Here is a 15,910-nt window from a genome sequence, read left to right as displayed (position 1 = left end):
TGATAAAAATATTCGGTTTCCACCTATTATATTTGAGAAAAAATACATTTATGAAATCAACAAATATTTTGTATACCCCTGAAATTCCTCGATACGAGGATCGTGCAATAATTAGCGTCTCAAGCGTTCATCTAGTTACTGAATATCCTAATTCTCGCCAACTTAACAAAAACTGTCCTTCACAATGCTTAGTTTTCTGGGAACAATTCGTCGTATGTGAAAGATTTGCAAATGCTGTTCGCTGCTTCCGTGAATATGTCCGCCAAAGATGATTCCAGCGCCGGTTTGATTTCGTTGACGAACAGATCGGAGTTTCCGTTTATCACTTCATTCGTTGCTGTTCCCAGGTGAGCTTGTTGTGCAAACAGTTCTCCGAGGTGGAGATAACTCTTTTGAATGCTAAGTTGAATTTTGAACTTTTCGAAATGGAGGTGCGCTTTCCCGTCTATTTCTTTCAGGTGGCCTTTGAGGAGAACGTCAGCTTGCATATTGGCTAAAAAATAATGGTTTTTTACTGTCATGTCAATGTCAACTTGTTTTTTTTACACCATTATTTTGATATGATTGAAAGTCCATCCAGTTTCAAACATTCAACATGAGCTTGCTTCTGTTCAATAAAAAATTGAAATTCAAGTTGAATATAGACAAGTTGTGTGAAATAAATTAACTTAAAAAAACTTATTCGAAAATATTGATGAGAGATATTGCACAATGTAATACTGAAAATAATTATATGGCATGATATTTTGCAAATAGTTTCATTTTTTGTTGAATAATACTAAGGTATAGTCGAAGTAAACGATATTGTGCACATTTAAAGTTGGCGGCACTCTCAAAGGCCCAAAAAAAAGCAATACATAGAAATCAACCGGCAACAAACTAGTCCACGTAGACTGTAGACTTGACAGTTCGTATTGGATGATTTTTACTAACCGAGTTTTATGATTGGCTGAAGAGTCATAAAATTAAATTTGAAGTCACGTTACGGTGACGAATAGAAATGGGCAAATGCATGAATGGTTATCGCAGTCGTGTTCAGTTCAGGAACTGATCGCGATATGGATATTGGCCACTTCCATATTCATGGTGGAAATAAATTCATTATTGATTTAAATGACAGTGATAGTAAAACAGAGAATATGGAAGAGGAATTATCAGAAGTTTTCGAAGAAAGTTAGTGAAGGTTTTTTTAAGCGATCAATTGTATATATATATATATATACTTTCCCACTTATCTATATAAACGAAATATTTATTATATATATTAATATATATTTTTTTATAAGCGGGAAATTCGTGGACAGAACACTCAAAAAATGGAGGCAAACCGCGGATACGTGTTTCTGGCTATTGGCCTCATCAGCTTGGTGCAGCCAATTGCTAAGATGGACAACAACTGGTTACCAAAAATGAAAAACATTGATTCTTATATAATCTGAAATGATTGAATAATTGCACTATATCGTTTACTTGAACTATACTTTCACGAAACTTTCTTCAACATCATCGAAATAGTTGATTGTAATTTATATTCAATGTCTCGAAATTGCCCTTGATTACTAATTATATGGATAGTAGTTCCAATAAAATTTATCTTTCAAAGTATAATTGGGTACCATTTATTTTTCTACTATGTGTGAATATTTTCTCAGCGACCATTGAGACTTTTAGTAGTTTTTCATCTAAAACAACCACTGTTTTCAAAGAGGAAACAAAAAGGAAATTGGAGTGAATTAACTGTATACGAAATGACAAAATTTCAGAAAAAGGTTGCTAGATTTATGAAAAAATATCAAATGAATTTTGAAAAAATGTTTTGACAAATTTGATACAAACCGTATAAAATTCAAAATTATTTTTCAGTTGGGAATCTTAAAAACTACAGCGCTAGAAACATTTGCTTAGTTTTTATCTTCCACACCATCAGATTTTCTGTTTCGAATTGAACTGGACTATTTTAACTTATTTTTACTTCTCGTTTTAAATTATATGCACGTCACTTTATAAATGATGCACTTACTGAAATTTCCAGTGATTGGACCTTGTCCTTTGTATTTCAGTATTACGACATTGATGTCAATGTCATAGTCGCCTTTGAAATACAGGTGAGGTATGTTTATTCTGAATACGAATCTGTTCTTGGCCACTTCTGGTCTGAAAGTAATGAAATATGAATAAAATTAGAAAAACTAAATAAAAATACTATTATGACAGTAAAAATTCAACTGTTGTGAATAAAATGCTCAAAAGATAAGTTAAAACCTCACAATGAGAAGAGAAAAAAAAAGAATCAGAAAATTTTAGAAAAAATTTATAAATGATAATAATAATAATAATAATAATAATAAAGTGTCTTTATTTACTTGGCGGGGTTTAGCATAGCTATTTTTCCACTCAAGCAAGAACATACATTTGACAAAAAAGTTTGGCAATATTCATATGACGAGTCATACAAACAAAGATATTCTTTGTTTTATGTTTTATGATGCAATGAAAACATTTATCAGGTGGTTTCAATTGAAGGATGCATAAAAGTATTAATTCATTTTTCTAAAAATGGTGAGAATATCAAGTATTACTGACAAGAAATGGTTTAAGAAATTGGAATATTGTTTCTTGAATGAGATACAACAAATACCTGTGTTCAATATTTTTCTAATAGAACATGATACTTCAATTCAAAAAATATATACTTGTGATGCACTGTTTAGAACCTTTGGTGTAGAAATGAAAATTACTGGAGTTTTATACCAACACCACACCGTTATTTTAACACCTCGACACGTGTTTCGATCACCAAGAGATCATCTTCAAAAGGAAGATTAAACTAAATATACAGTATATAGATACCTCTGCTAGGTACCTGCGTCTCAATTTTCTTAAATTAATTTCACAATGTTGCCTTATGTAATAGTCGGGTAAATCAGATTTATCTGACTATTACATGAGGCCACATTGTAAAATCATATAATAGTGATTCAGTGATTCACCTATTACATAAGGCCTCATTGTAAAATTAATTTAAGACAATTGAGACGCAGGTAGATTAGCAGATGTGTCGATGGTATAAATAAGGATAACAGTGTATGTGTATTCAGTTTAATCTTCCTTTTGAAGATCCTCTGGGTGATCGAAACACATGTCGAGGTGTCAAAATAACGGTTTGGTGTTGGGGTGAAACTCCAGTAATATTCAAAAAATATATAAGATTTTTTTGTGAAATGAAAAATGAGAAGTCACGAGGAGTGGATAGAAGATGAACATCGACCTTTTATTGAAATCATTTTATAACAAAATAGACAATGTGTTCTCATAAGGTGGTCTTCAGTGCATTTTAGTGTCCGCCCTACAGCGTTGGGTGTTAGAATACCCCTGCCGGGTGAGGTATCACCCGCATAGAGGTGAGAGTTCTCCTATTGGTGCCAAAAGGATGAATAACTCTCAGTCCACGGAACCTCTAGATAACAGACGTCCTCCCGTCGTCACGCTAACGTGGAGTTCTGCCGTGATGGATATCCTTTCCTCAGCTACTCGTGAGACCCTTTATGGTCCATGAAGTAAAAAAGTGTCTGACACTGAGTCTGCAAAGGCGACGGACATCGACTGAACTACCCCAACTGTCCTGCCAATAACATCGGATCAAAACCAAGAGCTTCTCAATCCTGCAACTCTTGATCCTGAATTGACCTAGGAGTCTAGGAAGCCACTTATAGGCTCCTAAGAACAGGATATTTTATGAATCTTCCTTGCACCAAATTCATTAGCAGCAGAAGCAGAATCTGCATCAAGAGATGCTTACGCGCAAATGATGATCGATCCAAACCATACAAAAAAAACTTTGCTTGGGCGAATCTAATGAAACAAAGGAAAGGTTGCTGTGGTCATTGAGAACATAATATTCCAGAAGATGCCCCACGAGTACGATTCCAGAGCTGCAGTCAGAGTCACGCTCTTACCAGCTGACCTGAAAGATCAGCCATCGTATGAAGTAATAGGATTCATTTGGTCAAGTTTGAACAGGTGGAGCCACAATGAACCCTTGCGGGTCACAGTGGAGGGTCAACTAGATCCACCCACTTTAGACCTACGTACCCACATATATTTTTGTGCTTGTTTTTGATCTGCTTGCAAAGTTTGTCACAGTCCTGTTACTTTTTCCGTTATTTTCTGTTGCATGGTGTTAACATCACCAAAGTGTTGATTATGAATTTCATTCTTCGAATATCTCTACATGAAAATGAAGACTTAGGACACCTATTCATCTATGGATTGCAAGAAAAGCCATCTTTTCTAATTTGTGTAATACGAGTATGTTTCGCATTGGATCCATGACAAGTTACAACGTTTTTAATCAATTAATTGATTGTTAATATTATGAAATTGGAATAGAGGAAGGACTTGAACTACTTACGTTAGCAATGTTTACGAAATATATCTATATAATGGAAACAATTTGGCCATTGAAATATTGAAAATAGACACCATTGTTCTGTACTAACAAGAGACTGAAATTTATGCTTTTCTGATGTGAATAGTTCAAGTTCTTCCTTTATTCCAATGTTTGCATTTATAATAGTAAATTTTGTAATAAAGTTAATGATTTCATATAATCATTTTGACAAATTGTCCTTTAGCATTCTAAAAATGCAAATAAATTTGCTAAACGTTGGCAGATAGAAAAAGATAGTAGTTAAAAAAACAAACACAAAAATATTTCGTGTATTAAAAATGGCACTAGCTTAAACCAATTCATACAGCTTTTGAATCGTTTTCCATCATCGAATTTGAGAATATTTATTTTCAGAAACCCTTGCTATTAGCCTTTTTCCCAGTGAAGTTTGTATAGAGTGGTAAAAAGTCTGTGTTATTATATACCTGAGTTCCAGGACTTCGAATGAAGAAGGCCCCCAAACTTTGATGTTGGTGATGTTTGCGTCAATTTTCGCCGATTTGGGTCCGCTTCTCAACTTGATCTCAGGTAGTGGTAAGGGCTCTATGGAGGGCACTCCGAGTTCGGGAATCCCTTCAGCCAGTTTCGGTCTCAGCGTGTCTACCGAATTTATTATGCAGGCGGTCATATCGGGAACGTTCTTTTTGCATACTTGTATGTAGGATGCTGTAAAAAATTAACCTTACTGATTAGATGTTCACAGAAAGACATTTGTCATTCCAAATCATTTACAGTTGACTGTGTACGACTGTGAATATCCCATAATACTGTTACGCCCTAACTAAAATTCCAAATCGACTTCAGTAACTAACCGTGCTAAGAGCGAAACTGCCACAATGTCAGGGGTCCTGCGTTTTGAAAGTCGCATTCACTTACGCCTCCGTCGTCGGGAAGAGCGGACGTATTGCGGTCGTTCTCATCGACAGAGGAGCAGAGAGTCCATTTTGTGCATGTTTTCTCGTTATTGCTCCAAAACTGGCACTATATTGGAGGGAAAGGTGGCGAATCATTTGATTTTCATTCGACTTTTTGAAGATAATTTCAAAGTTTAATGAACAAATATGCCTCGCTGTTATTGCGTTACTGAAAATAAATCACATTACACCTGAGAGCAGGTATGTCACAGCTTTATTTTTCCTAAAAGGTGAAGAAAATCAGAAAATAATGGATGTCTGCAACATCTGGATAAAATTGCACTCCGTCTTTTATTTTTGTGGTGTGTGTAACTCATTTTCTGGCTTTGCCATATGAATCTATTCAAAATGCCTTGGCTTGGGACCCCAAACTTAGTGAAAACAACAGCTCTTTCAATTTTTCCAAATCCAACGTATATATTGAAACCTGTAGCCTGACTCATCAGTTTGAAGCAAATTCACAAAAATAGATTTGTTTCTTCATGCTTTTCATGTTTTGTATACGCTCTAATTAGGAAATGAACTAGAAATACAAATATCGAGGAAAAAAATTGTTCTTCTGGTCGATGAAATTTACATTACTCTAAGCATGGACTATATATCTGAAAATTTTATTGGGTATGCTTCTAATATAAATGACGTTATCAACGCCATTTCAACTTCCATTATCTCTTCAACTTTTGGAAACTATCAAGAAATTGTCAAATGTTATGTTATCGACAACGTTCATAAATAATGTGACTATGAAATTTTGTATATCTGATAATTGCAGGATCAATCAAAATATGTTCAGAAAAATGCAAAGTTGTTGTAGATTCCGTTAGAAAATGACAAATCTATGTTTCTTTTTTTAATTTGTCCATGTCTTGAAAACTATGCGAAACAACTCTACGATGAAAATACAGTTGATATGACTTGCTCAATAAGCAAACAATTACGAAATCAAGACAAGCGATGAGGTTAGAACCGATATCAACAAATCGAAGAGAGAAATATTTTGGAGTGTAATTTAAATAAGAAGTGCTAAGTGGTTCTTTGAGTTATCGAACAAAGTTAAGTTTGATGAAGCATTTTAGTTATTATTCAAAAACGTAGACGTGGCAGTGATATACAGGATGGCCCGTCGAAAACGTACCGCAAGACATAAATGCCAGAAAAATAACTTATTACAAAAATCCATAAACAGCTTTTTTTATCAAACTTTGGACCAAAAACTTTTGCAAATTCTTCATATCTCTGAGCGGTAATGTCATCTCCATTTTTTCATGAAGATTTGGGTCGAGTAATGATGTAGGCAATTAGTTTACCTTTTCCAAAACATTATAGGAAATCTTGATACAAAAATTGTTGGAATCTTCGGAAGAAAGGAAGGAAATGTATCGTTAATCAACAATGTTGTCATAAGAAAGAAATAAAAACAACTGTAGTTATTTGATATGAAACTATAATTGCTCACTTATTCTTTCCTTTTGGAATTTTCCGTCGTTTGAAATACTAAGAATTATATAATTTGAATATATAATCGTCCTCATAAATCTGGCCGGGAAAAAAATAGAATTTTACTTACATTATATGCACAAGGTTGATTTAATTTACAGGTTATTAATTGAAATAATTAGTGTTCGCTTAGTCATTACAGCACCGGTTTCTTCCTCGAAAATATTAGTTCGTTGTGAACGATCTGACCGCAATGGTTATTTGAAAGATAATGATATGGTAAAAGAAAACATGATTTAAAAAAACGTGTGCGTTTCGGGACGCCGGACAGAAGTGATAACTTAAAATAATCTAAATTGAACTATTTAATATTGAAATTGTTTAACTTGGGAAAAGCTTAGGTTAATACTTGAATTTTGTGTATATTATTATGATAATGTAAGGATAGGTTATTTATCAATCAAATCTTGTATTGATTATTGCGTGTGTTACTTTTGTAGTATCATCATTTTCAAGCTACGTTTCACATAATGAAACAATATTACGTGCTTGCTGGTTAGATTTTTATAATACTGTCAACAGTATATGTCTATCGCACACTAAACACTGAGCGTCTGTCCGACGAGAGAGAAGGAGCCTGCTTTCCGCTGACGTATGCGTAAGAGAATGGGAGCCAGGCAAACTGGTGCTGTAACGCGTTAGGCCCAATTCACACAGAACGGACGTCTGGTAGAGACTTCGACATGGCACCGGACGTGGCGTATGCAATGCACACAGAGGGGCGGGACAGTGGCGAGAAAGCACGTCAGTAACCTGTTGGTTTTGTGGATTATAACATGGCTTTTTCAAGCAGTGACAAAGATGATGAAGATCTGTTGGATCTGGTGTATTTTATCAGCAATTTTCTACCAGGCCTGGTTTTGGGCACGATTAAATGAAATAAACAAGAATATTTGCCAACTTCTTCGCAAAATTGTATGTTGGAGTCAACATAATTCCGCACTTTAGAGGATAAACACGTGGCGAGGAACTGGCGTGCCCCTTCTTCTACGCCACGAGAGAGGGCAAAGAGACGGGGCGAGGGAGGGACGTCACTTCTGTGAACATTGGACTTTTTTTTTTACATAGAAGAGACATAGAAAGGGACAAAGGTCCGCACCTCATCTTTGCCAGACGTTCGTTCTGTGTGAATTGGTAACGAAGGTAACGAAGCAGTTTGCCCTCCCATAAGAAGTTATCACTTCAACAACATTTCCAGGAGAAAATGTTAATTAACCTACAACTTTTATGAAAGTGGTAAAAAACATAAAAAAGTTTCAATTCTCTTTTCTTCATAATGATTTCCTATCATGTAGTTACGGCTACATATATCAATTTAATCTACAATAGTTTCAAGTGAATGTACTGAACCATTCTAATATGGGTTAAAATATTGTTGAGAATCTGGGCCCATAGCCCTTAATGTTTCTGCTTTTTTGACTTCCAAACAATACGAACTTTGTTTCCAGTTTGATATTCATATTTATTTCCTGGATAGCTGCAAAATATTTGGTACAAAATTAAACAGCCACTGCAATCAACAGACAAGACCAATCGCCCTTTGATTTGGTGTATGAAGCGTTGTCTTGTTATTAAATAAACTATCGTATTTTTTAGGGTTTCTTCTATGAAACTGCATATGATACTTAGGATGCGAAGCTGTTGCTCATTCTATATTGTCATTATGGCTTAAGCTGCCATAAAAGTTGGACCAGAACATATCGTTTCTTTTCTTGAAATGTGGCCATCACTTATTCGTTTCTTAGATGAGAAACACAGCAAGGTTTTTGGACTCTCTTATTTTTTAACTACTTGATCAACTCATTAAACTTATAGATTGTCAATTCTATTGCTGATACTATATTGCTGGGAACTGATTTTTGTGCAAAAACCAGATTCATATACAATCGGTTAGTTACTGACCTATCTTATCTCTTTCTGATAGGCTGGATTGGATCTTCGTAAATCTTTGTGCCATACTTTTTCTCAAAAGAGTGATTTGAATTTAGAACGAATTGTAATTTCATCTATATAATTAACTGGAAATGGTATTTCCAAAAATTAGAAATAGTTTCCAAAACCTCTTGTTCACTACAACTGTTAGACAAAGCTAAAGAAAAGATGGTGAGAACTGAGAAGTCTCCGATTAATGAAATGGATGATGAGAACGGCGACAAATTATTTTAATCAGTCTGTCAAAATTAGTTTCAAAGAAAACGTAGTGATTTCTGAGATCAATGAAGTATAGTGTCGCCCAACATGTCTTTGAGAACGACCATGGAATAAGAGAAAAATTGCTCGCCATTAGGCTTTCTTAAGCTTTTGAAAGTTTTGTCATTATCATAAAAAGTAAAAGTGAAAAGTCACCCTGGTTTATGTGAATATAAGTAAGAGTTTGAATGTTTAAATCATTCCTGCGGAGATATTCTGACAATAATAGAGAAATTCAAAACTTCTTTGGATTTTTTTATAGGTATGTTTTTTAATTCACGCCCGATTTATAAAACTTTCACCTTGACGAATGTATAATTGGAGTCGGGATCGTTGAAAAATAATATTGCCTATCTCGCGTTTATATTTTCCTTGATATACCAATTACTGTTTGATGTGTTGGAATAAATTATTAACACTATTCATTCTAGATGTACTGTAATATATAGTCATTAATTATTATTACCATCTAGGAATATTTTAAACAAAAGTTGACGAGCACTCTAGAAATTATTATAGTTTTTATATCACAGTTTGCTGTTCTTGTTATGCTAAATGAAATTAATGTGGCAATACAAAGTAAAAACAGTTCATTTGGTTATACTGAGTTTACGTCAGTATAGTACTAGCATTTCAGGATTTTCCATAATTTTGACTCTTGGCTTTTGAAACTCGATTATTACTGTACAAGGTAATCGACTTGAAAACTAGGTACAGATTTATTTCATTTGTCGTCCGCTATCTGGAGGAATGGAAAATAGTATCGCACGTATTTTCTCAACTGTTCCAGAACAGTTTTTTCGGTCAAATGTTTCTGTCATGCCATATCTTCTAAACTGTCTCGTTGAAGGCATTGACATTTTTTTTGTGGAAAATGAATGGTTATTTGATTTTTCATTTGACTGTGGAAAAATGTTATCTAGCCTTTGATAGAAGGTGCATCTGTCAAAATTTGCCGTCGTTTGCAACAGTGAAATATAGAAACGAAGAAGAGTCTGGGGACTTGAAAGAAACTTGTACACAATCAAACCAGTCAGGTACAAAAAACATCATATTCACCAGATCTAATCTGTTCAGAAATGAAAAAGACTACAGCAGTATATATATATATATATATATATATATATATATATATATATATATATATATATATATATTATATATTTTATTGTCATAGGCGTACTGCATTCAAATTATTTACTCTCAACGAATTGAATAAATGAATTTATACGACGAAAATATTTATTCTTGAAAAATATTATTCATAACAAACAAAATAACAAATCTACTATGACAAATGTTAAAATAGGTATAGGTATTTAGTTGAAGGGGATTGAAAAAACATTGTTTTTTTTTAAGGCAGTATAAATAGATATTCCTTTGAGTTATTCTGTCAACAGACACATCGCACCCATCAATAAGACCGTCTTGACTTTTTAGCGGGGTTATTCGTGATATTCTTCAGTTTACTTCGAGAGCGCGTTGAATAAACAGCTATACAACATGGAAGCTAGTTGTTCGGGAATCGTGAATCGTCCAAAATTGTCACTATTAAATATAAATGAAAAAACAATTGTTATGAATGTATATAATTCTTTTAGAATACAATATCTACCCGAAATAAATAGTAAGGAGAAAGTAGTGCAAGAATGCGCGAGTATGACTGGTGTCAATAGATCGAAATTTTTTAGAATTCTCAAGGAACTCAAGGAAAACAACAACTTTTTCGAGCCGAAAGTATCCACTGGTAGAAAGTGTTTGGTTATCGATGAAGAAGTGAATAATTCTATTAGGAGAGCATTACACTCTTTTTGCATAAAAAACGAAATACCTACATTTAATAAAGTTTTGTCAGTTATTCGTGAAGACAGTTTTTTTCTGATATAAGAATAACTCGATTATGGAAGATACTACATGAGCTGAATTTCACTTTTGGAAAGCAAAATAGAAAGAGCATGTTTATAGAAAATTCAGAGATTGTAGAATGGAGAAGAAACTATTTGAGAGAAATAAAGAAAGCCAGAGCACTAGGTAAATCTATTTTTTATTTGGATGAAACATGGGTCAATGAGGGTCATACCGTCTCGAAGGTTTGGCAAGATTAGAACATCAAAAGCGGAAGACAAGCCTTTATGGAAGGGGGATTATCATCAAGAAATGGCTGCCACAGTATTCGAAGAATGGTTTGAAAACATACTTGTAAAACTTCCGCAGGGATCATTAATAGTAATGAATAACGCAAGTTACCACAGTAGACGAGTCGAGAAGCTGCCGACGTCGTGTTGGAAGAAAGCAGATATTACTGAGTGGTTACAAATGAAAGCTATTCCTTTTGAATCGATCATGTTAAAAGCGGAGCTCCTCAACTTGGCTAAACGTCATACGTCAAAATTCGTCAAGTATGTAACCGATGAGATGGCGAAGACTAAAGGAATGTCGGTTCTTCCGTTGCCGCCTTATCACTGTGAATTGAATCCAATAGAGTTGGTTTGGGCTCCAGTTGAAGGATTCATCGCAAGGAATAATAAGACCTTCAAGCTGTGTTGAGTGAAGAAATACCTATACAGTGCTCTGGAAACAGTCGGCCAAAAAGCTTGGGAAAAATGTATCCACAAAACAATCAGAATCGAAGCAGAGTTGTGGGATCTGGATGATCGCATAAACTCGTTATCAAAAAAAAATATTTCAGTTGTCATCAATCCTAATGAAACTGATTCATCCAGTGAAGAATCACTCAACAAATCCCTGTAGACTAAAATTATCGCAATGTCTTATTCGAAGTAAGTATTCCCATTAAAATCTATAAAATTGTTTCTGCATTAACTATAAAATCCAATAAGGAATATGAATCTTCATTTTCAAACCAACAAGAATATATAAAGTGTATATCTCAGTGCAGCCACACTTTTCCATTTTTCTACTTCCTGAAAATGTCAAAGTCGAAGCCGAAACGTCGAACAACGCAAAATTTTGAACGCGGTTCAACTCGAAATCAGATGTTCAAATTTCAAACCGCGGAAATCTATTCTATTAGTATACTTATCTGGTGATGTTTCGAATACTGTATCCATCTTCATTATCATACCGACGATCAATTTGATATTATCAGTGTCAATTATAATAGTAATATCAAATTTATTTACATCAAAAGACGACTCTTAAGTACAAATTATAATGTTTTGATTTAAATAGATTGGATAAAGAAAATGGATAGAGTCTTCAAAACGTCACCAGATGATACATATTTCTTTCAATATGCAATTTTTTTTTATTCAAGTTAATGACAAATTTGATTTTTTTTTCCAAAAAGCTAATTTATCAAATGCAGTTACTTTTTGCCCTTTCTACATTTGTATTTATTTGTAAATTTAATATTCTGATTATTTTATAGATCTGTAGAAGGTAACAATTGTAAATAATAAAAATAAATTGTCATTCCCAAAATTAAATATTCAAACAGAATTAGTTTTCACCATATTTTAATTATATTCTCATCATACAGAATATATCAATGGAAAATTTATATTAATACCCCCAGTCCGACGCCTATTAATATCATCTTAAACGTAATATCAGAAAAAACATCGAGCGGTTCTTTTGGCGCATTTTTTTTTGGTGTTTTCGCGTTCTTTGTCGCATATCCCTATTTTAATAGCTCGTTAGCGGCGTCCTCAAGGGTAGACATATCTCAATGATTTTGTGGGTGAATTGCAGTGCTATTTGCTTGAGACGACTATGTTGCTTTCTTTGATGTAGCGACATGTTTGCATTCTTGAAATTCTTTCACTCTCAGACAATACTGAACAAACTATAGCACCCTATGACTTATTCCTGTTCCCAAACCTAAAAAAAAATGACTCGGAAGACGTCGTTATGAATTGAATAATTCTACACTTACACAATTTTGAATATATCAAACGAACTACTTTTCGAAAGTTGGAGACACATCTTATCAAGCTTGGTTTCAACAACTCAAATAATTCGATTTTCTTTCGAAATGAACAGTTCTTTAACATATCGGTGAAAACATATTGGCTGCTTTTGATGACTCAAGAATACATTCATCATTGGTATATCTTTATGTTGGTTAAGTTAATATTTTTCGTGAATCAGTCAATAGAATTTTCAAGTAATTTGTTATCAAAATCTCTGAAATTAAATTCCTATTTTTGAAGGATATGTGGTCCATTCACAATTTTTGTTAGGAATTTATTTCGAACTAGACCATTTTTATAATCTTCCTAACATACTGATTTTTTTTGGTAATTTTTTGTTAATATTGTAACGTAGTATTACGTTTTCAGTTTTTTCATAAACTATACCTTACGATTTGATCTTCACGAATTTTATTTTCAAAAGTATAACACCACATGTGCTACTACTACTGGTGATAGCAAAAAATGGTGTGATATATTTTTGAAAATAAAGTTTGTGAAGATCAAATCGTATATTTTTCTCTACGAATTCAAATTGAACCAAAGGGCTACCTAAAAAATAAACCAGGCATTTGGCAATGATAGTGTTAATGAAAGCACTATTTCACGATGGTTTGTAAAATTTCGTCAAGGAGATTTTAGCCTCAAAGATGAGCCCCCACAGTGGTCGACATACAGTAATTCAGAACGAGGATTTGAAGACCCTGCTGCAGACTGACCCACCACAAACGGTGGATGGGATGACAGAAGAACTGGGCGTCAATTCCTGTAAGGCTTTTGATGGTTTGAAACGTATTGGAGAGGTTAAAAAGCTCGAACGATCGACAGAAATTGTTACGTTGCGACGTCTGTTCTTTGCTTTTGCACAACCAAAACGATCCTTCTTTTTGGATTGGATCGTTCCGTGTGATGAAAAGTGGATTCTCTACAACATGAGACGCTCAAGACAGTGGTTGGACACCAATAAGCCACCCAAGGACTTCTCAAAGCCGAAAACCCACTAAAAAAAGACCATGGTTGTTGTATGATATGGTATTTTCTGCAAGCCGGTCGAACCATCACAACGGAGTCCTGTTGTGGGGAAATCCGACGAATTGTACCGAATTGAGTCAGTAGCAGCCGACAATGGTCAACAGAAGATGTCCAACCTTGCTCCATGATAAACCCCGTCTGCATGTTTTATAAATCACCAACCGAAAATTTAACGAATTGAGCGTCGAAGTTCTGTCTCACCCACCATATTCCTCAGACCACTCGTCAACCGACTACAATCTTTTCAAACACTTCGCTAACTTTCTCAGCGGTATAACCTTCGCCAATCAGGACCAGGAAAATACGGCATTCGTCAGCCTCATCGAATCTCGATCACAAAACCAATGATAAACAAGTGGTACTGTAATTAAAATTCAACAGCTTTGTTTAAATAAAAAATTGAAATCTATGATTGTTCTCATAATCCTTTTTCATGTTCTAAAATCTTTGGTCGATAAACTCGATGAACAAGTTCAACCTTTAGACTTTTTTGAGGAAGGAAGGAAAACTTAAAAATTTCAACAAAAACCCTTTCAAAATTGTGCACAAATATTCCTTTTAACTCGGATGAGAAAAAAAATATTCAAAATAAGTTCTTTCCATTAAAAAAAACCATTTACAGAAAACGCTACACAACGCAATACTACTATGTAAAAGGGTATTGATATAAAATTTCACTTTGGCTCTCAATTTCAGGTATATCACAGAATCTTGAGCGAAAACTTTTAGTATAGGGGAATAGACGAAATACGAGGAACTTCAGGAGAAAGTAGAGGATGATAGAAAGGTAAAAATCCCAACAAAATAATGAAATATATTAAGAATCCACAAAAAAGGAAAATCACAGAAGTAATTGAGATATATGAAAAAAAAACAAATCGTTATGGAAAGGAATAAAACTTGAGAAAGGACATAGTATTTGTGTGTAGTTTTGGAAATGATTACAGAAGAATGACAGATTCAAACCAAAAAAGTGGATGATTTTGAAGAAAAAGAACATTTTTAAAATACAAATTTATCACCAAAACAAAATATCATTTAGGATCATTGGAGCTACTCCGTCTGTCAAATAAGAAAGTTAAAAAAAAGAAGGTAGAAAAATTGAGTTTAGAAATAAGAGCCCAGAAGAAGAATAAAAAAATTAGAATGTTACATAAATGTTATAATAATTTCAATAAATAAAAATATAGTAGAGAATAAAGGAGTATACCTAATCCGTAAATTCATGCAGCTGTTAAATGATTTGGGAAAAAAATTTCAAGCCTCAGGACTTCATTGTCTCCAAACCTGTTAATTGAACTATCAAACAAGTCCTGTCTTCTAAAGAAGACTGAATTTTATATTAAATTCAAGAATAGTGCTGATTGTATTATACATTTCCGTAAATAAAACTTTTTATGATTTCTTAATTTGCTTTTCAGTAAAATTCACCTTGAGTTTATTACAGATATATGAATAGAATAACCAGTTTTTTCAAAAAACTAGGTAAGAAATTTAAAAAGACAACTGAAAATTGAAGTGAAAACATAAATTCGACACTTCCAAACTGTTGAAAAGACAATGATTTCACATTAAATATACGACATGTCAGTTTTGAAATATACTTACGCAAAGCCGCGCTTGCACAGTAGAAACTGACGAACGACAAAATCAACTTCACAAACATGACTTGGTCGACTTGCGAGAAAATTGTCAAACAAAACTGCGGCTCACCTTGCACCGCTGGTGAATTCCGAATATGGTTGAAATGATGTTATCGCCGGTTTTATATTTGTTACGGAACAATGGTCCGAGCTTTGACCATCAAACGTTTTAATTTATTTTGAATTGTATTGGAAGCTCACAATTAGCGAACACATTTTTTGTAGATTTGTTAACTTGTAATTGGGGGA

General features: G+C 33.8%; 1 protein-coding gene across 1 annotated transcript; it reads right to left on the bottom strand.

Moving 5' to 3' along the window:
- Positions 1-11: 11 nt before the first annotated feature.
- Positions 12-15,786, bottom strand: LOC111511581 (circadian clock-controlled protein daywake-like). Its single transcript, XM_074184351.1, has 4 exons — positions 15,627-15,786; positions 4,876-5,116; positions 2,021-2,154; positions 12-493 (listed from the first exon to the last, which is right to left on the bottom strand). The coding sequence occupies exons 1-4, from the start codon at positions 15,682-15,684 to the stop codon at positions 189-191; spliced, it is 738 nt and encodes a 245-aa protein (XP_074040452.1). The 5' UTR covers positions 15,685-15,786; the 3' UTR covers positions 12-188.
- Positions 15,787-15,910: the final 124 nt, after the last annotated feature.

The sequence above is a fragment of the Leptinotarsa decemlineata genome, unplaced genomic scaffold (assembly GCF_025532065.1).
Source record: "Leptinotarsa decemlineata unplaced genomic scaffold, Ldec_3_MD MMD2_tig00026354_RagTag_RagTag, whole genome shotgun sequence".
NCBI lineage: Eukaryota > Metazoa > Arthropoda > Insecta > Coleoptera > Chrysomelidae > Leptinotarsa > Leptinotarsa decemlineata.
This window is presented reverse-complemented; position numbering and strand designations above follow the sequence as displayed.

Bases quoted from the DNA above. Each gene is read 5' to 3' on its own strand.
- LOC111511581 (XM_074184351.1), bottom strand. From the start codon at position 15,684: ATGTTTGTGAAGTTGATTTTGTCGTTCGTCAGTTTCTACTGTGCAAGC. The intron at 2,155-4,875 runs GTATATAATAAC...CATTACTTTCAG, and splicing joins TTCGAAGTCCTGGAACTCAG to ACCAGAAGTGGCCAAGAACA. The intron at 494-2,020 runs GTAAGTGCATCA...ATTATTTTTTAG, and splicing joins TCCAATCACTGGAAATTTCA to CCAATATGCAAGCTGACGTT.